The sequence below is a fragment of the Geotrypetes seraphini genome, chromosome 17 (assembly GCF_902459505.1).
Source record: "Geotrypetes seraphini chromosome 17, aGeoSer1.1, whole genome shotgun sequence".
Lineage (NCBI taxonomy): Eukaryota > Metazoa > Chordata > Amphibia > Gymnophiona > Dermophiidae > Geotrypetes > Geotrypetes seraphini.
The window spans coordinates 44,229,455-44,250,277 of record NC_047100.1 but is presented as its reverse complement, the minus strand read 5'-3'; the positions used below and the strand labels follow the sequence as shown (position 1 = coordinate 44,250,277).

The following is a 20,823-nucleotide window of genomic DNA, read 5'->3' as shown; positions in this document are numbered from 1 at the left end:
CTTGCAAGATGTCCGTATCGGGGCTCTGTCGGATGACATCACCCACTAGTGAGAATACCTGCCTGCTTGTCCTGGGATAATTTAAGAATTGCTCTGCAGGTACAAAACGCTCTTCCTTTTTTGCACCAAAAAACAAACTATTAAGTTTACCGACAAAAGGGCCCATTGCACGTCAACTGATCTAGGCCTCCCCACTTGACCATCTCAGAAGTTGATTACATTTTTACTGGAAGTACAATAGGACATACAATGAATTTGTGCAAAGTCTTAGAGCAGCAATGACAAGGGGACAAATTTGTCCTCATCCCCACAGAAACTCAATTTCCCCGTCCTGTCCCCATGAGTTTTGTCGCTTTCCCTGTCCTTGCCCCATTCCTGTAAGCTCTGCCTTAACCACACAAGCCTCGAACACTTATGATTTTAAAGCGTTTGAGGCTTGTGCAGATGAGGATGGAGCTTGCAGGAATGGTGCAGGGGCAAAGACAGGAAAAGAAATCACGGGACGGGAAAATGCTGGGACGGATGGAAAAATGAGTTGCCGCTGGAACGGGACAGGAAAATTTGTCCCCGTGTCATTCTCTATGCAGGATTTCAACTTCTTCCAAAGTTAGTGGTCTCATTATTGGAGCCACTTTTTTCATTCCATGGAAGAAAGTGAAGAAACATCAATTTTTGCTTCCAGTTGTGGAAAGGATAATTGCTAGACCAAGCTAAAAGAAGTCATATTTCTAGTACAACTTTTTATGCTAAATCCAAATATACTACTCAGATCACTGGTGTATACTTTGGTAGATCACTGGGGGACCACAAAGTTGATGAAAGAGTTTGTCATGGAATGCACAGGCAAATATTTGACACAACATAGCTCAACAGAAAGTACAAGAGGGCTCAGTTTTTAGGAACTGGAAGAGATTACGGCCAGTTACTACCCCATAAATTTTTCTGGCACACTGCGATTTTCTTGTACGAGATAAATCTTTATTAAGATTGCAAATTTTTATCTATATTTAATGTCATATCACAACTGTACATCATCCAATCTTTCTTGCACCATTTGAAAGAGCAATTTTGTGTCTACAAAATTGCTGAAAAAGCCACATTTTTTTACCTATTCCTAATTGCTTAAAATAGGCCTGAAAGTACACCAAGGTTTCAACCTGTGTTTAATGTTAAAATATGTTGGAGATGTAGGCAGGCACTGGAATAATGAGAGAAACTTTGAATTGGAAATTTGCGGCTTTCTAATAACTATAATTTTTTATTAGGATGAAAAATGAATGTGCTCAAAGAACAGTATGGTGAGGAAAGAGTAACAATTTCAAAGACAAATTGTGCTTCACAATCACTCCAAATGTTACTCCTCATATAGCTATCCTGAGTACAATGACTTGAATTTGTTGTCAATATTAGACAACACAGTTCATGAATAGCTGTATTGCCTTCCTGTTGAGGTTGTCATTGGAGCTTCAAGAACCAGAAAAATATATTCCTCTGAAACCCGCACAGTATCTTTTTTAATGGGTCAATGAAAGGATTGATTAAGGCATTGTGGATCAAAAAGTTAATTAAGGCATCACTGTGTTCTGAAAAGATTTCAGAGATATTTCCAATCCATCAATAATTGTCATACATGCAAGCAGCATATTGGCTGGGCTACAGATTGACAAGTTGAATAAATGAAGAAGGATAATCAGCTTCAGTGTCCATTTTTTATGGGCCATTTACAAGAGTATGTATAAGCAGTGGATGTCGTAACCTGAGTTGGCACAGCAAGCACAAAAAGCTTAGCTGCACCTTGCGAGGTCACACCTCTAGCTCATTTGCATATTACACAACTAGTCGTTAAGCCCGTTACATTAACGGGTGCTAGAATTTATGTCTGTCTGTATTTTTCTTTCTGTCTCTTTCCTCCCTCCATTTCCCTGTGTAGCGCTGTCTCTGCTTTCTTCCTCAGTCTGCACTCTCAAGCTGTAACATTACTGCTTAGCTTTTTCTCCCTGCAAGCATCTCTGCTCTAGCCCCCTGTCCTTCTGTGACTGTCTGTGTGTCTCTCTCTACTTGTGCACTGTTTGTTTGTTTTTTTCAATCTCTCTTTAGCTCCTGATCCCCTCTCACTGACCCTTGCCGACTGCATGTAATTCCGGTTAGGTTTCCATGGCAACCCTGCTCGCGGGTCTGTTCGGTAGGGCCGTTTTTTCGGGTCTGCCGGCGCCAGGTGGGGAAGAGTCCTGGCTCCTTTTTTGGTTTGGGCGCGTGCAGAGGGGCTCAACAGCGCACAACCACCTTTCCTTCCCTCCCTCCATCAGGTGCAGTGCAGCTCCACCAATGTTAAAAGCAGCCGCATCGAAATCAGAGGCCTGCCACTGCCGTAGCACGTTCCCCTCTGCCTTGGTCCCGCCCCTTCTCTGACATATGGGACCGCGGCAGAGGGAACGTGTTACGGTGGCGGCAGGACTCCAATTTCAAAGCAGCTGCTTTTAACATAGGCGTAGCTGAACTGTACCTGATGGAGGAAGGGAAGGAACGGTGGGGCAAATTTCGTCAACGGCAGTCCTTGTGCGGTTCGAGAGAGGGGGGGGTGGAGTCGGCGACTTGCAGCGTCGCGTGCCTCCCACCCCCCCTTCCCTCCGGCTCCGCCGCCGATAGTCTCCACCTGCATTGCCCCTGGCGCAGCACTCACCGGCCCGTCGGGCGGGGAACGGAGGAACAGGTTCAGGGCTGCCAGGGGGGGAGGAGTGAGTCCGGCTGAGACTGGCAGGAAGAGGAAGGCGGAGCAGGTGAGCCGGCACCGAAAAAAACTTTAAAGAGCCAGCCAGACCGTGAGTGCGAGCTGTTGTAAGTTTGCATGTGCACTCTTGCCGGCCACGGACATACGGATCACGGAAGCACGCGGATTAGACTGCGCATGCGCCGCCTACGGTTTTATTATATAGATAGGATGACAAAGATACCCTTTTATTTACCATTGAATGTATATGCATGTGAATAATGCCTGCACTTGTTACCTACCGGTAACTTCTGACCAAAGCAAAGCTGGGTCAAATATGAAACAGAATGGCTTTTGTAGCAAAAAAAGATACTCTTTCAAGTGATATAAACAATAGAAATATTGAACAATGTATATTTGATATATTTGTACCCAAAAAATGGCCAAAATTTGATTAAAGCACTAATATCATTTTTTTGTGTAATTATATCTTAGCTTCCAAATGGATGCAAAGTCTCTTAATGTAAATCCTATGTGTATGTCATGTACTATGACTGCTGGTACAGTTATGACTTGAATCGAAATACACATCAGGAGCAATGAGGAGTCAAAGTAGGCATTGGGGCCCAGATTCTGTAAACTGCGTCCCGATTGTAGGCGACCCTCCTGCCATCAGCCCCCTCCTCCGCCGCACGCCTGGCTAAACACCTCCTTCCGCCCGCCGAACACCCAACCCATGCTTAAAAATATGGCAGGAAGGATGCCGACTCCCTCCTGCCAGCGGAAGCCCCCCTTCCACTCCCGGTACCTTGAAAAGTTGGAAGCAGGAGAGGTACTCAGTCTCTCCTGCTCCTCCTGCGAGGCAATGACGGCCTTAAGCCATGCCCTGATTATTCATCTGATGCACAGGTAGGAGCCTAAGGCCGTGATTGGCTCAGGCGCCTCGGGCTCCTCCCTTGGGAGGGACCTGAGGTACCTGAGCCAATCAGGGACTTCCTTAGGAAGGAGTCTAAGGAAGTCCCTGATTGGCCATTGTTTTGGAGACCTGTTATAGATCCTGCATGGCTTCGTGGACCAGAAATGTCTTAGGAGGTTTCTTCGTGTCCGCTATAAGAGGGTTAGCCGATCCTGTTACCTGCGGATCCACTTGAGAAATATTTAAATCTTGCAATGCCTTAAAAGATGATAACTCTTCCTTATGGAAAAGATGGAGCACTGTGGGATCATCCACTTCCCTACCAAGCACATCCTCTAACTCTAAATCTGCCACTTCCCCCTCCTCCTGAGACTCAGGAAGAGCAGGGAATAAGCTGCTTAGCCGCTAGAGCATCCATCTGAGATTGACCAGCAGAAAACGGAGCAGAATTTGGTAACGCTACTTCCCCCTGAAGTGCAGGCTGAGAGCTCTGCAATAAAAAAGCTTTGTGGAGAAATACAACGAATTCTGGAGAAAACGGCAGTTGCTGTGACCCCATCATAACAGCTGATACATTTCCTTCCTTTACCACTGCCCTGCCGCTACTGCTGACCCATTATTTTGACAAGAAACCACTCCGAGCATAGAAAAAACCTCATGGTCAACAACCTGAGTTTCCTGCATCGCCGACATGCCCTACTCCAAAGTCAGCACAGCAGAAAGAGAAGGGGAGAGTGACCGTGCTGAATTATTAACTTCTTCCCCCGTACTGTCAGCGCAACCAGCTGGACACAAACCTGAAGGTGTTTGCTGCTTTCCACAGCGCAAACACCGTTTTACAACTTCTGCCGCCATAAATAACAAAATACCTCACACAACACTTCTTTCCCCATACTCTTTACAAAATTACTATGGCAAGACTAAAAACCAAACTAAGAAAATCAAAGTAAAAACTCTTTAGCAGAACTGAAGAGGAAGATTTTTTTACCACGCAGTAGTTGTAGTCTGTCTATATAGTAATACACAGATACACTAAATTTAGCCTCCCTTTTTTTAAAGGAAAGAAGAAATGCAGGGAGTTAATACCCCACACTGCCACTGAGGGGAGGGTGAGGCAGGGACATGGAGGGGCCCAGGTGTAACCCCTAAAGTCAGCACCGTTCAGCTGAACACCCCTGTCTCATTGAAGAGGACCCTCAACAGGAAACTAGAAAACAGGAGCTAGCTGGATAGCGACCATACGCCTGCTGGGAGATAGAGCATACTAAAGCTGCAGGATACATTCAATCCAAGACGGCCACCTGTTAATCAGTTCTCTATCTCCACCTGCTGGTCGATGTGTGCTATCCCACTAGTCTCTGGATTCATCTGCTGCTGTTGCTAAGGAAGAGGGCTTTAAACTAGAAGTGATGGGACAGGGTGATCAAAGTTTCCGGATGAGTATAAGCCGTCAGGTAAGTAAATTACTGAATACCTCTACACAGATGGAAAGCAGTATATACTAAAGCTCAAAGCATGGAAAACAAGATTCTGGATCTAGAAGTTGTGATGGAAGAAGAGGAGTTGGATATAATAATAATAATAATCCATTTATATACCGCAGGGCCATAAAGTTCTATGCAGTTTACAAAATTTTTTTTTTTTTAAATTACAATTAAAAGATGAAATTAGATAACCAAATAGTTAGAAATAATACAATAATGATCTAGATGGTTCATTATAATATCCATGACTGGGATGTAGTTATACTGGATTATAATTTGTTCGGGAAAGACAGGGTAGGCAGAAAAGGAGGGGGAGTAGAGTAATATGTTAAAGATCATAAGAACATAAGAATTGCCACTGCTGGGTCAGCCCAGTAGTCCATCGTACCCAGCAAACCGCTCCACGGCGGCCCTCTGGTCAAAGACTAGTGCTCTATGTTCAAACAATTTTTATTGAAGGAAAGGACGTGTACAACAGGTACCTACAGAGCAAGATATACCATTCACAAATAAGAGTTTACAATACGCAGGGCCATAACTCTGAAGGCTCCACTTCTTCAAGCTCTACATACAACATCATTCCTTCAAATTTTATATCTTATTATCAAATAACCGATGACAAACCCACAAACAAATAAACCATAATAACAGGAGAAAATAATCAGGTACAGGACATCAAATCCAACAGTCCCACCCAAACCACCCCCACCCCAAAACCCCCTGGTCTAAAACAGACACAAAGACTCTCTGCCAAAACAGAAGTAAATGCCCCCATGGATAGAAGAAAGAAAAGAGATAAGAAAAGAGAAGAGAAGAAAGAGAAAAGAAAGAACACCTGGTGCCTCCTCAAAGATGAAACATGCCCGGGCCTCAGAAAGAATTACAAAGAATTCAAAATGTCACTTCGAGCCCTCGAAGATAATGAAAAAAGGTAAGAATTCCAGATCCGAAGGAAGAGACGCTTTCTGTGTAAGCTGAAAGACGCATCCTTCCGCTCCAGCAGCAGCAGAGCATGCAAACGATTCCTCCAAGCCCAAAAAGAGGGCAAAGTATCTCCAATCCAAACAGATAGAATTACCTTCTTCCCCAGTACACCCACCCGTCTCATAAACTGCCGCTGCCCCGAATCAGGTAAACAGAAGGCCTCATATTTATCCAGCAGGAGACCGGCTGCCGAAAAGGGAAGCGTCAATCCCAAAACGCGCTCCACATAAGATAGAACCTGCCTCCAAAAATGCTTGATTTTCACACAAGACCAAAAGGCATGAATAAACGAGTGAGGTTGCTGGAGACATTTGGGGCACAAAGGAGAATCCGTAAAACCTGAATAATACAACTGACTCTTCGTGAAATAGCCTCGATGTATAACCCTAAACTGACACTCCCGAAGATCAGCATTGACAGACACTCCTGGTATTCTTGTGATCAAGGAAGGAAGATCCAAAGCGTCCTGAGCTATCCCTAGATCTTGACACCAATGAGCCTGTAATACGGTACGATCAGTCGTTCCCAACCAACGCCTGAAATCTCTATAAAGGCCAGAAACCGTAAATCCATTTTCCAAGTAAGGATCTAAAAGTGTTGTAAATTTGTCCTCAATAGGAAACGCCAGCGCAGCTCGGGGGAGAGAATGAATATAATGATGGAGTTGTCGAAACGCAAAGAAGTCACCCACAGCAAAAACCCCAGACCGGACCAGAGCATCCCAAGACATTAAAGAACCATCAACTTGGAGAACATGGGTAAGTAACGTAAAATCCCGGGACGCCATCTCACGAAAACTAGCATTCTCCATGCCGGGGCTAAATTGCAGATTTCCCTGAATAGGTAAGTATCTAGTAATCGAGGGAGTCCCTTTCCAGGAGTCCAGCACAAAAGACCAGACGATGCATAGAGAGTGCAACAACAAACTTCCCCGAAGTGACACCGGTAATTTAGAACGAGGGGTCTGTACCAAGGACAAGATGTGCCAAGGGGCAAAAAATTCCTTCTCATAGGATTTCGGAGTAAAATCCTGGCGATCCGAAAGCCACTCTCCCAGATAACGCATCAAACAAGCAGCATTGTATAACCGAAAATGCGGTAACCCCAAGCCCCCACCCTTCCAGTCACCAAACAGGTAACGCAACGCCACCCGCGGACGCCGTCCCCCCCAACAGAATCGAGAAAGCATAGAATGCAATTTAGTAATATCCCGTTTCAAAAGCCATAACGGGAGTAACTGTAAAGTGTAAAGCCATTTAGGAAAAAGAACCATATTAAACAAATGAATCCTGCCCGACAGGGACAAAGGATATGGAGCCCACCGAGCAAAACACTCAGCCGAAAAACCCAACAAGGAGTCAATGTTAACACGATATAACCCAGAGGTACACGGCGTCAGTAATATCCCTAAGTAACGAAACGAAGAGGAAGCCCATTGAAGAGGAAAGGACCCAGGCCAAGAGTCCCGTAAAGATGAAGACGTGGCCAACGCTAAAGATTTGTCAAGATTAAGCTTAAACCCTGAATAATCTCCATATTCCTGAAAAGTGGCCATCAGATTGGACAGAGAGACAACGGGATTCGAGATATGAACCAGGAGGTCATCCGCAAAAGCCGAGATTTTAAATTCAGAAGAACCAATGCGAATACCGGAAATAGTTTTATTAATCTGAATGTCCCGAATCAAAGGGTCCAACGACAGAGCAAAGAGCAATGGGGAAAGAGGACAGCCCTGACGCGTGCCACGACATATGGGGAATGAAGAAGAACAATGTCCATTAGCCCAAACAAAGGCTGTAGGGGAATGATAAAGTACCCGAACCGCATCCTGAAAAAAACCCGTTATGCCATACCTAGTCAAAACCTCAAATAAAAAGTTCCAGGATACCCGATCGAAGGCCTTCTCAGCATCAAAGCTGACCAAAAGGGAAGATATATTGGTTCTCTCCACAAATTCCAAAGAGGCCAATATGGATCTAATGTTTTTCACACTAGTACGCCCCTGCACAAACCCCACCTGCGGGGAAGCAATCAAATCAGGGAGAACACGAGCCAGCCTGTTAGCCAAAACCTTGGCGAACAATTTAGCCTCCACATTCAGCAGCGAAATAGGGCGATAAGAGGAAGAAAGAGTAGCATCCTTCTGGGGCTTCAAGAGCACTACTATTTGAGCAGAAGTGAGAGAATCCGGAAGAGCACCCCGATGAATGGCGGCTGTAAAAGTATCAGCCAAGACTGATGCTATCGAAGGGTGTAGGAGTTTATAAAATTCCATCCTGAAACCATCCGGTCCAGGGGCCTTCAGTAAAGAACCCTTCTGTATGACACCGGACACCTCCTCAGCCGTAATAGGGGTATTAAGGTTAGCCACCGCCTGAGCGGATATACACGGAAGGGTAATACCGTCCAAATACACAGAGCCCTCCATTAAATCAGATGGTTGAGAATAGAGCTTTCTATAATAATCATAAAACACTGCATTAATCTCGGCATCCGTCCTGACCATATCCCCCCTTGCCGAGCGGAGCTGTAAGATATGAGTACGACCCGTAGATCGACGGACCACCCTGGCCAAGAGTGCCCCACGTTGATTCCCATGTCGGAAAAATTGATACTTATAATAAGCAAGCGACTTGACTGTCCTAGCATGCAACAGCTCCTGAAGTTGACTCTGGGTGGCTAAAAGCCGAGAACGCAATGAAGAAGTGTGAGACTGACTGTAAAGCCGACGGAGGTCACCGACCCTACGTTCCAGTTGCAAAATTTCCCTATCTCGAGCACGACGTTGATGACTAGAATAAGCCAAGATCTCACCACGGAGCACTGCCTTCGCTGCCTCCCAAAAGAGAGTAGAATCATTCCGATGTTCAATATTATGGAGTTGATAGTCAGACCATTTCTGAAGTAAGAACTCCTGAAACTTCGGGTCCCTATACAATCGAAGCGGAAATCGCCAACGGAAGGAGCCCGGGGAAGAGATATCCAAATGTAGGGTTAACAAAAGCATGGTATGATCAGAGACATCAAAGGAGCCAATTGTGACCGATTCAATTTGAGAAAACAAAGAGCTAGAAGTCAGCCAGTAATCAATCCGTGATAAAGAGGCATGAGCCCTAGATATGTGAGTATAGTCACGTTCACCTGGATGAAGCGTCCGCCAAACGTCAAGAACATCTAAAGAAGAACAAAGTAAAGAAATACCCCTAGTAGGCTGCATCCGATCCTAAGGAGCAGGAAGCGACTTATCCAGCAAAGGATCATGAACACAATTGAAATCCCCTCCCACAAGTAATGGAATATCAGAATGTTGGCCAAGAAGACGAATAAGTGAGGAGAAAAATCGAGATTCATAATTGTTAGGCGCATAAACATTACAAAGAATCAGGGGTTGACGATGAAGAAGCACCTTAGCAATGATATACCTACCCCCCGGGTCTGCCCACTGCTCTTGGATGACAAAGGGTAACCCCTTCCGAACCAGAATCAGAACCCCCGCCTTACGATCGATCGCCGGTGCTCCCAAATGCTGACCAACCCACCAAGTTTGAAGTTTAGCATGCTCTGCCGCTGACAGATGTGTCTCTTGCAAGAAGGCTAAATCAGCCTTCTGACGGTTCAAGGCTCGTAAAATTTTTTGTCGTTTAATAGGCGAAGTGACACCATTTATATTCCAGGAAATACATCTAAGAGGCTTCATGAGAAAATGTAGAAGGATAAGGAGCCGGTACAAAACCAGAAATAAAACCGAGAGCAAGGTCGTCCCAGCCAGCGACCTGCTCCCAGCTCCTCAATCCAGACCCGAGTTGCCACCAATGGACAAAAGGCCAAATGCCAGGCTCCAGGAACACGAAAGAAGAAGAAAGAAGGAGGAAAAAAGGAAAGAGAAAAGAAGAAGAGGCAAGAACAAGAGGAAAACCCAGCACACCCTCCCCCCCACCATCCCTCCCCCGTCCCTCATACGACCCACTAGTGGTCTAAGGGCCCTGTGCAGCAACTCCCAACCCCCTCCCCCCGCAGACTATATCCGCCAACCTACAAAGCGGGAGAGAGAAGGAGTCACGCACAAATGTGAACAGGGCCCCGAGTCCCCCCAGTCCCAAACCTTCTATCCCCAAACTCCACCCGCCCAAATCACAATCCACATAAAGAATCCCCCGAATAGTTCACACCTGACCATCCCACTGTACACATATAGAACCAACCATGAGCATATGATGGATATAACATCTCAAGTAACAAGCAGAAGCATAACCCAACCCAAGTAGCGCCACCAGACATCCGGTAATAGAAATGCGTCTCTCAAAGTACAAAGAAAGAAGTCCCTGAGAGTCCCCTACAGACACCCACTGAGACACACATACTCATTCAATGGCACTGTATACACCATCCACTCCCAAAAGGTCAAATCCAATATAGACATTGGTACCATAACCCCAGCCCAACACCAGTCGTCCATCCATACCCCCAACACACAGGACCACACCGCAACCACACAAAACATAATGAAGGACTGTTCATCCAGAGAGTCCTATGATTCAAAAAACAAATAACCAAAGTCTCGAATATAACCACCGGACCCAGCTCCACAGGTGGATCCACGCCAGGTGAAGTCAGCATCAACCTAATCTGAAGCAACACCAGTCCTGGCCATCGACTAATCGCCAAGCGTTCAGATTATGCAGCAATAAGGGCCATCAGGAAATACCCCAGTTATTCAACAGCAGCAGAGGCCAGAGGGGCAAAAGCCCGGACCCAATAAACAGAACTTCAAGGTCACGCAGATCCATCATGCTGGCCTCCAAACAAGGATCCACAGGATAGAACAAGCAACAAGCCAACAAGGAACAACTGTGAATCCATGTCCAAAAAGAGAAAGCCGCTCAGCATCCCGCCCTCTGGTCGGCCAGGAAGAATTCAAGGTCCTTGCTCAAGCAGCACCAGGTCAACACCTCAGAAGCAGAAATACCAGCACAGAAAGGAAAGTCTCAGGGAACCGAGGAAGGTCCAGCCTCCCCAGGCAAAGAATCCAAATACGCCTGAGCATCGTCCGCTGATGTGTAACTTTTCCATCCTGCAGCAGTCCAGATCCGCAATTGTGCCGGATAGAGCAGCTGGAACCTTTGCTGACGATCAAAGAGAGCGGAGCAGACTCTAGAAAATCGCTTCCTTCGCTCCTGCAGTGCTGGAGAGTAATCCTGGAAAAGACGAATCTGTGTTCCTTCAAAGGTAAGATGGTTGCGCTTTTGACGATACTGTTTCATCAATTCCACTTTATGCGCGGAGTTATGGACCTTGAAAATAGTGACCCGGGCTCTAGTGTGGTCTTCATTGCGCCTCCCCAGGCGGTGGGCCCGATCTAGCCGCAAGATGCCCATACCTTCAGGAAGAGGTAACGCTGTGCGAAGCCAGGATTCCAAGGTAGTATGCAGCCGGGAGTCAGACACCGTCTCAGGTAGACCAATTAGACGAAGATTATCCCGTCTCGAGCGATTCTCGAGGTCTTCGATTTTATCTGCCTGTCGAGCAATTAGTGTTTTAAGTGAAGTCAGATCTGCCGACGATGCAGAGTGGGCCTCCTCCACGTGCGCCACCCTGGTTTCCAGTTCTCCGGTCCGGCGCGTTGTTTCCGTGACCAGGGACTCCAAAGAGGAAAGTTGACCCGACAGCTGCTCAAACCTGGCATCTAGAGCCCGCACCACCGAAGCGGAAAGAGCAGCGATATGCGCCTCTGACAGCGGGAGTTCAGGACCCGCGTCTGGCGTCCCGGTCGCCATCTTGAGTTCAGCGCGGTGCAGTCGCACCTCCCGATCCTTCGCTCCCCGAGTCACTTTGCCGCTCATTACAGGGCTAACAGGCTGGGCAAAACGGTCCATGAACAAGTCCCACTAATATGCAGGGAAATTGTAAGAAAATCTGCACCCGTTGGGACAAAGGAGGACCCGGGACCCCGGAGCTCGAGCAGAGCACGTCTTGCTCGGCTCAACACATCACGTGACCCCCCTAAGACTAGTGCTCTAAATGAGTCAAGCTTCACCTGCGTATGTTCCAGTTTAGGAGGAACTTGTCCAACTTTGTCTTGAATCCCTGGAAGGTGTTTTCCCCTATAATAGACTCCGGAAGAGCGTTCCAGTTTTCTACCACTCTCTGGGCGAAGAAGAACTTCCTTACTTTTGTACGGAATCTATCCTCTTTCAACTTTAGAGAGTGCCTTCTCATTCTCCCTACCTTGGAGAGGGTGAACAACCTATCTTTATCTGCTAAGTCTATTCCCTTCAGTATTTTGAATGTTTCAATCATGTCCCCTCTCAGTCTCCTCTTTTCAAGGGAGAAGAGGCCCTGTTTCTCCAATCTCGCACTGTAAGGCAACTCCTCCAGCCCTTTAACCATTTTAGTCGCACTTCTCTGGACCCTTTTGAGTAGTACCGTGTCCTTCTTCATGTATGGTGACCAGTGCTAGACGCAGTACTCCAGGTGAGGGAGCACCATGGCCTGGTACAGCGGCATGATAACCTTCTCCAATCTGTTCGTGATCCCCTTCTTTATCATTCCTAGCATTCTATTCACCCTTTTCGCCGCCGCTGCACATTGCGCGGACGACTTCATCGACTTGTCGATCAGAACTCCCAAGTCTCTTTCCTGGGAGGTCTCTCCAAGTACCACCCCAGACATCCTGTATTCGTGCATGAGATTTTTGTTACCGACATGCATCACTTTACACTTATCCACTTTGAACCTCATTTGCCATATCGCGGCCCATTTATCAAGCTTGATTATGTCACGTTGCAGATCTTCGCAATCACCATGTGTCTTTACTACTCTGAATAACTTCATATTGTCCGCAAATTTAATCACCTCACTCATCATACCAATGGCCAGATCGTTTATAAAGATGTTGAAGAGCACGGGTCCAAGCACTGAGCATTGCAGCACCCCACTGGTGATGCTCTTCCTGTCCAAGTATTGTCCATTTACTCCTACTCTCTGTTTCCTATGCTCCAGCCAGTTTTTAATCCATGTGAGTATTTCACCCTTGATTCCATGGCTCGCAATTTTCCGAAGTAGTCATTCATGTGGAACCTTGTCGAACGCCTGTTTACTCCCTCAAAGAAGTGCAGCAAGTTCATCAAACAAGATCTGCCTTTGCTGAAACCGTGGTGACTGGTCATCATCAGACCATGTCTGTCAAGGTGATCGATGATGCTGTCCTTTATCAGTGCCTCTACCATCTTTCCCGGTACCGAAGTCAGACTCACCGGTCTGTAGTTTCCCAGATCTCCCCTCGAACCTTTCTTGAAGATCGGCATAACATTCGCCACATTCCAGTCTTCTGGAATCTTTGGCTATTAGTTGAAGCAGTTCAGCTATAGTCCCTTTCAGTTCCTTGATGACCCTCGGATGGATGCCATCCGGTCCCGGGGATTTATCGCTCTTAAGCTTATAGATCTACCTGCATATCTCTTCTTGACTGACCGTCAACCCTGTCAGTTTCCCATTTTCATTTCCAGCATATAGCCTGAAGGGTTCCGGTATGCTGTGTATATCCTCTTCGGTAAATACAGATGCAAAAAAATGTGTTCAGTTTGTCGGTGATTGCAGGATCTGCAGGGCAAGGAAGAGGCACTGTGGATCAATTTGGAAAGAGGGAATGGTGAATATATTTATGTTGGTGTGATATACAGGCCTTCTTCACAGACGGAAGAAGAATATAGAGATTTAATAGTAGACATTCAGAATATATCTAAAAAAGGAGAAGTCTTACTAATAGGTGATTCTAACATTGTGGGGTCTTCTAGGAGTAGGGAGATCCTGGATTATCTACAAGGAGAACTATTCCAGCAGTTGGTAATGGAACCCATGCGAGATGGGATCATACTGAACTTAGTACTTACAAACTGGGAAAGTGTTTCTGATGTTACAGTAGGTGATCATCTGGCATCCAGTAATCACTGCATGGTTTAATATTAAGATGGGTATAGAGATGGCTCATTCAAAAGCAAAGGTTCTAGACTTTAATTAAAAAAAAACTAACTTTGTTCAGATGGGGGTTTACATCAAGGAATTATTGTCTGGATGGAGTGGAAATGCGGTGGTCAAAACTGAAAGGAGCAATTGTAAGGGTGACAAACCTTTTTTTGAGGCAAGTAAATAAAAGTAAGAGGAAATAAGGTTGCTTTGGTTCTCAAAAGTAGTAGCTAAGAAGAAATAAGAGATTAGCTTTGATAAACTACAAAAGACTGCAGAAAGCGGAAGACAGGCAAATATATCTGGAAAAGTTAAAAGAGGCTGGTCGTGTAGTCAGGAAAGCAAAGTTGCAGATGGAAGAAAAAATAGCTGACACGGTAAAACAGGTAGACATAACATTTTTTAGATATATTAGTGAAAGGAAGAAGTGCAAAAGTGGCATCTTGAGACTCAAAGGTGAAGGGGAGGAATATATAGAAGCTGATAAAGAAAAGGCCGAATTGCTTAACAAATATTTTAGTTCTGTGTTTACAGCTGAAGCAAACGGGTGGTTGTTTTGTTTAAGAGTTCCAGTCAGATGTAGAATTCTTATCTGTTGGCATTACTGGATTTGTTTGTTTTTATTACTCTAAGAATGAAAAAGCCATTGGCTTTCTCCAAGTTTAACTAATCTTTTTTTTTTTTTTTAGTGAAGAGAAGGGAGAGCTGTGACCGTTCGGGAGCAGCAGAGAAAAAAACTTACAAGAGGAGGGGAGGAGGCTCAAGGGCTAGGGCTCCTACACATGCTCAGAAAGCTTAAAGCTCCAACGCATTAGGCTCAGTCAGAGACTTCACCAACAAGCGGCCCTGCATATCCTCTGCCTGCTCCAGAGAACACATTTCAGCTGCTCAGAAAAACGACGCATTGTCCAGCGCATTGCTGAAATCCTCAACGGCCCAGACAGTGCAGCCGGCTGAACAATTTCCCAATGGAGTTTGCCGTGTTCTCCAGTGCAAACATTGTGCAAACTCTGCTGCCTAGAAAAAATTCCCCGAATCACAACAGCGCAGCTAAATCAATGCACAACAGTAATAAACCTGAAAATGAAAACAAACACACTCACCCATCCGACAAATGCAGAATAGGGAACGTTGGTAGTTGCAGCTGTTCAGGGAATGACAGTACAGCACTGCCTTACCCCAGATTGGTCTCTTGGGTTTGTTTAGTGTATTTTGTGTTTTTGTTTGGGGGGGGGGGTTACAAGGGAAGAAGAAAATCCTGCAGAGTCCCAACAAACCCCTGGGCCAATAGGAGGGAAGGTGGGGAAGGGGCCCAGGTGTAGTCCCTAAAGCTGGAACCATTCAGCCAGACACCCCAAACTCTACTATAGTAAGAAATAACAGGAGTTAAAAGTATTTTTCCATCAATTAAGCTAGGAGCGAAAGGAATGGCATCCATCCACCTGCTGGAGATAGAGTATACTAATTGGCCAGGAGATGTTCCATCCAAGATGAGCAGCACCTGCAAATCATTTCTCTATCTCCACCTGCTGGTAGATGTGTGTTATCCCACTAGTCTTTGGATTCATCTGCTGCTGTTGCTAAGGAAAAGTCTGTTCACTGCGCTGCATCTGCCAAGCCAGTTACTGCCACCTCTACTTAAGAGGCCTGGAAGTATGTCTAGAGAGTCAGGACTCACTGAATCAGCGAGTCCAATTTTTTAATAAAGTGAATTGAGGTGAATCGATTTGAATCGGCAAATTGGGCAGCACTACTCTTTACTGCACATTAGTAAACTTGGAGCTGAAAACATTGTATATTCTTGGCCAAAGCCTATAAGATGTAAACATTTATCAACACTACTCAGGACAAACTCTTCTGGCCCAGTTTCAAATTAATGCTTTCATTTACAAATCTGTGGTAGAGGTTTCTACCGTGGGCCATCAAGGTAATGCTCCGAAGCTCATAGAATTCCTATGAGCAGTGAAGCACTTACTTCGCCAGCCCACAGTAGAAACCACTACCGCAGCTTTGTAAAAGAAGCCCTAAATGAAGAAACAAGAGCAATATTTCTAAGAAATGGTTTCTTATTTCAAGAATTTAACTGTAATCTATAAGCTATTTAAAGAACCACCTTAATGGTACTTCATTGAATTTCATTTCAACCTAATAATTCCTTTTATATTCCCTTGCCATACCTCCTATATATGTACAATTCAAAGAAAGCAACAAACATCTACTCCAAGGGGCTCATACACAGAACTGCGCAAACCGGAGTAAAACACCAGGCTAAAGAATGATTTTGTTTCACCAGGTGATGCTCAACTCAAACAGCATGCAAATTATATTCACACTGTTTGTGTTGAGTAGCAGTGGTAAAAGGGGAGGAACACGCCTAGAGGATCGGTGAAAAAAAGAGAGAGGAACACGCCTAGCGCATGCACAAGAGCTGAGCGTTACATATGGCTGGTTCTATCTATGAACAGGTGAGGCCCTGGCCTAGGGAGCTGGTGATAAAGGGCTTGAAAATCCTAGTCAGGTCTACCTTCTCAGTTCTAGCAGGACAGAAGCCAGACTAGGTTTTTGTCATCTATCGGTGCCCTAAGTCAGTGCCTCATCTGGTCCACCAGAGGGGGAGACTAGAAAGCGAGAGGGAGATACTTTATTGCAGTAGGAGTGGGGGGGGGAGTAGGGGGGAGAGAGACCATATTGTAATAGGAGGGGGGAGTAGGGGAGGGAGAGAGATACCATATTGCAGTAGGAAGGGGGTGCCAATGTAAAGGTTGGCTCATGGAACCATAGCCCCTTGAGCCAACCCTGGTGGTGCGCACAGCTCTTGTGTGCAGGCCCAGAACGCAGATGTGGCTACTGGAGCTCCAAACAAGCAGCAGCAACGGCAAAAACAAAAACCTGCAATTGAAGCCTCTGTACTATGGTGAGTTTGGGAGTCTTTTTTTCTTTTAGGCACAGCTGTAAGATACGGGACACACATATACACGGTACACACGCATGGCCATTGACTTTAAAATTCAAGCAAAATGTTCCTACCTTCATGCTACTGACTGCTCCAACTTGCTGGAAAAGTTTGCACTCTTAAAGGTGGACTTGCTCTGCATTACCTGGAGTGCTCATTTTAATATCAATGAACTCCTTGTAATGCACTTGCATAAGATTCTCACAATGGCTGCTGCTGAGAACCCTTTTATGCACTGGAGGCTAAACTCACAAGCTAGACTAACTACAACCAGCAAGCTTCTGAACATCTGCCCCTGAGTGTTTTACACTGAAGTAACAAGGAACCACATGGTTCCATGACAACAAAATGGTTCTTTTTCTCCCTTGTTATATATTGTATTGCTATATAAAGATCTAACAATGCATGTTTATTATTTTTGTATGTGTTCTTATTGCTGTACACAAGACTCAAGAGTACAGTCCAAGCAAGGTGATAAGTTTCTTTTAAAAACCATCTGATGCCCGGAGACAATCACCATGGTATCACCAGTAGGCTCATATAATAATATTTATCCGAATCTATTAGATCCAACAATATATCACATCTTTGGGGAGGGGAGGGGAAAGCTCAAATTCAACATTGTCAAGAGCAGGGGTCTCAAAGTCCCTCCTCGAGGGCAGCAATCCAGTTCAGTTTTCAGGATTTCCCCAATGAATATGCATGAGATCTATTTGCATGCACTGCTTTCACTGTATGCTAACAGATCTTATGCATATTCATTGAGGAAATCCTGAAAACCAAACTGGATTGCGGCCCTCGAGGAGGGACTTTGAGACCCCTGGTCAAGAGGGTGCAAAAAAACCTTTGCATCAACAGCGCACCCCTTCAAATGCATTAAAAGGCTAGATACATACCACATCACTACATCCCTCTCTTTGGTCATGCAATTTATTAATGGCGCCCTCCAATGTCAGATTCCTATTGTTTCCATACCACCACTCCAAAACTCCGATGGCATCACAACCAACAAATTATTTGCTTGGGATCCTGTAGGTAGCAATCTTGTTTCTTCTACTCAAAGATGCACAGCATGAACAATTGCCACTGAAACCACCACCAAGAAAGCAACTTTTCATGGTTTTCTCAGAGCCGGTCACGATCTTTTCACCTGTTTAGCAAATTTTGGTAGTCTACTCCTGAACTCGTCTGTCCCCCCCCCCCCAGTCTCATATTTCACTCCTACACATGGCCTTTAAAATAAGGAGGGAAGGGATTAAAGGGGGATATAGGGAAAAATAGATTAGGTATATAGAAATATATTTTGGAGGAATGATAAAATATGTATGCAAATGTTTAATTGTAATGAATATCTCTTTGTATCATTTTATTGTATATTTATTTGATTCCTTCAATAAAATGTTATAACAAAAAGATTTTAAAAAAGTCTGTCATCTAAGAATAAGTTAATTCCCCAAAACAGTGTCCTGATGCTGTCAAATCCTCATCCTTGAACAATTAGAAGAAGGGAGAGAGGCAGGAGAGCTTTGCAAATGAAAACTCTCCCCCCTCTCCCCAGATAAATGCCGGCTATGCAGGCGCGGTGGCAGGAATTCATCTCAACCCCCCCCCCAGTCGTGACATATCGCAACAGAAACCTCAATTCGAGAGGAGGCAGGTGTCAAGTCAGAGAGAGCCTCGTCCTGATGACATGTTTATTCAGTCACAAAATGTTAAAGCACCGATAAGAGCTACAGTATTTATTAAAAAAATAACACCCACACTAAATATATACAAAATCTAAAGAAATAAATAAGCATAAAACGACGCGCGGATTTCCAAGCAAAGCCCTTAAGACAGTCAGGTGTTAAAAACTGAGGGTCAACGTATATAACCTTATTAATTCACGTTTTGAGGGTGGTTTATTTTTTAAATTATTATCCCTTAGCTCAGATTTCATGAAATTAACTTACCGACACCGTATTTTTCCTCCTCGGTGGGAGTCCACATGATGCTGGGCGAAAACACCCGCGCGAGCGAAAATCAACAGTTCTCGTGGACCAGAGGCTGGGCTCGAGCGTCGACCGTTTGCCTCCCCAGGCACGAGCCCAGCGCGAACCTGTGCCAGTCGGAGCGCGCGAGGGAGTTTCGAATGCTACGCGCAAACCCGACTGGCGCCGACTCCCACGCACAAGCGCGAGCCGGCAAAGCCTACCCGCTCCCCGCCTCAGGTGCTGCACATTCCGTTAGCATGACAGCAGCTCGCTCTCTCTCTCTCACGCACGGCCGAAGCCCCAGAGCTGTCCTTCCCGGAACTTTCCAGGTTGCTGCCGGCACGTCTCCGCCCGTATCGGCCTCCCCCGCGCAAAAAGATGGCTGCAAGCACAAAAATACCAATTCTCAGCACGCAATTGCCTCCTTCTGCGAAACCAGCTCGCGCCTCTCCTGCGCCGCTCTGCCTGCCCTATGTTACCACGCATGCGCCTCGGGGCTCGCTCTGCCGCCTCCTGGCGGTGGCGATGGAAAGGACCGCAGTTGGATCTCAAGCAGAAAGCTCGTTTTGTTCTCTTGGGTTTCTGTTTTGCGTTATTACAAAAAAAAACAAAAAAAAAACCAGCAGTTGTAATAATTAACTTTAGGACAGAGAATGAGAAAGGGATAACTTTTCTCCATCCCTGTGGGATCTCAATATCCACATCCCTGTCCCATTCCTGCAAGCGCTACCTTAACCACACGAGCTTCGAACACTCATGATTTTAAAGTGTTCAAGGCTAGTGCAGATGAGGACAGAGCTTGCGGGCAGGGCCGTTAGGAGGTAGCAAACAGGGCAGCTGTCCTGGACCCCACAGCTCAAGGAGGCCCCGCGGTCCGGGCATCTATTCCCCTTGTTGCTGCATCTTCCCCCTTCCCTTCACCTTCAAGGTCGCCTTTCCAAATCACAGTTTCCTTGTTCAGCGGGGCCTCGTGCAGCTGCCGTTTTCAGAAGTGGCGCGCGGCTGCCCGACCCCAGGGCTTTACCTCTGACGCAATCCGCCCAGGCAGAAACAGGAAGGATTCCAGAAGACTAGAAAGTGGTGAATGTTACGCCAATCTTCAAGAAAGGTTCTAGGGGAGATCCGGGAAACTACAGACCAGTGAGTCTGACCTCAGTACCGGGAAAGATGGTAGAGGCGCTGATAAAGGACCACATCATTGATCAACTTGATGGACACAATCTGATGAGGACCAGCCAGCACGGCTTCAGCAAAGGAAGATCTTGCATGACAAACTTGCTGCACTTCTTCGAGGGAGTAAACAGGCAGATAGACAAGGGTGACCAGGTCAACATTGTATATCTCGATTTTCAGAAGGCATTCAACAAGATTCCGCGAGCCATGGAATCGAGGGTGAAATACTCACATGGATTAAAAACTGGCTGGCGGATAGCAATTGTTATCTATTCTTATAACTTATCTATTGTTTTGCCTTTTGTCTTTGTTTTGTTCTATTTCTATCATTTAAATTTCTCCAGAATTCTACTGTTCAACGGCTCCCCCTTCTGCTTCTATTCCTTTCTCTCCTCTCTTCTACCTTCCAAAGTATTTAGATCAATGCTGTCTTGTTAAAATGTTTATTTTATTTTTATTTTTCCTCTAACTCTACTTTTCACTTCTCTATTACCCTCCAGGTACTTTAGTTAGATTGTGAGCCTTCGGGACAGTAAGGGAATTTTTCAAGTACCTTTCTTATTTCTAATCTTAATGTATATTTTCTGTAAACCGCTTAGAACCTAACGGATGTAGCAGTATATAAGAATTAAATTACATTACATTACATTACAAAGAGAGAGTGGGGGGCA

The 20,823-nt window shown here is 45.5% G+C and overlaps 1 protein-coding gene across 3 annotated transcripts in view; it reads right to left on the bottom strand.

Moving 5' to 3' along the window:
• The window catches only part of DOCK3 (dedicator of cytokinesis 3), a 694,894-nt gene extending 675,466 nt beyond the window's left edge, over positions 1-19,428 (bottom strand). For all 3 annotated transcript variants that reach the window (XM_033926008.1, XM_033926006.1, XM_033926007.1), the window contains exon 1: positions 18,959-19,428. In XM_033926008.1, coding sequence (XP_033781899.1) covers positions 18,959-18,995 — 37 coding nt within the window. In that variant the 5' untranslated portion in view covers positions 18,996-19,428. The remainder of the gene's footprint in view (positions 1-18,958) is intronic.
• Between the last annotated feature and the right edge of the window lie 1,395 nt (positions 19,429-20,823).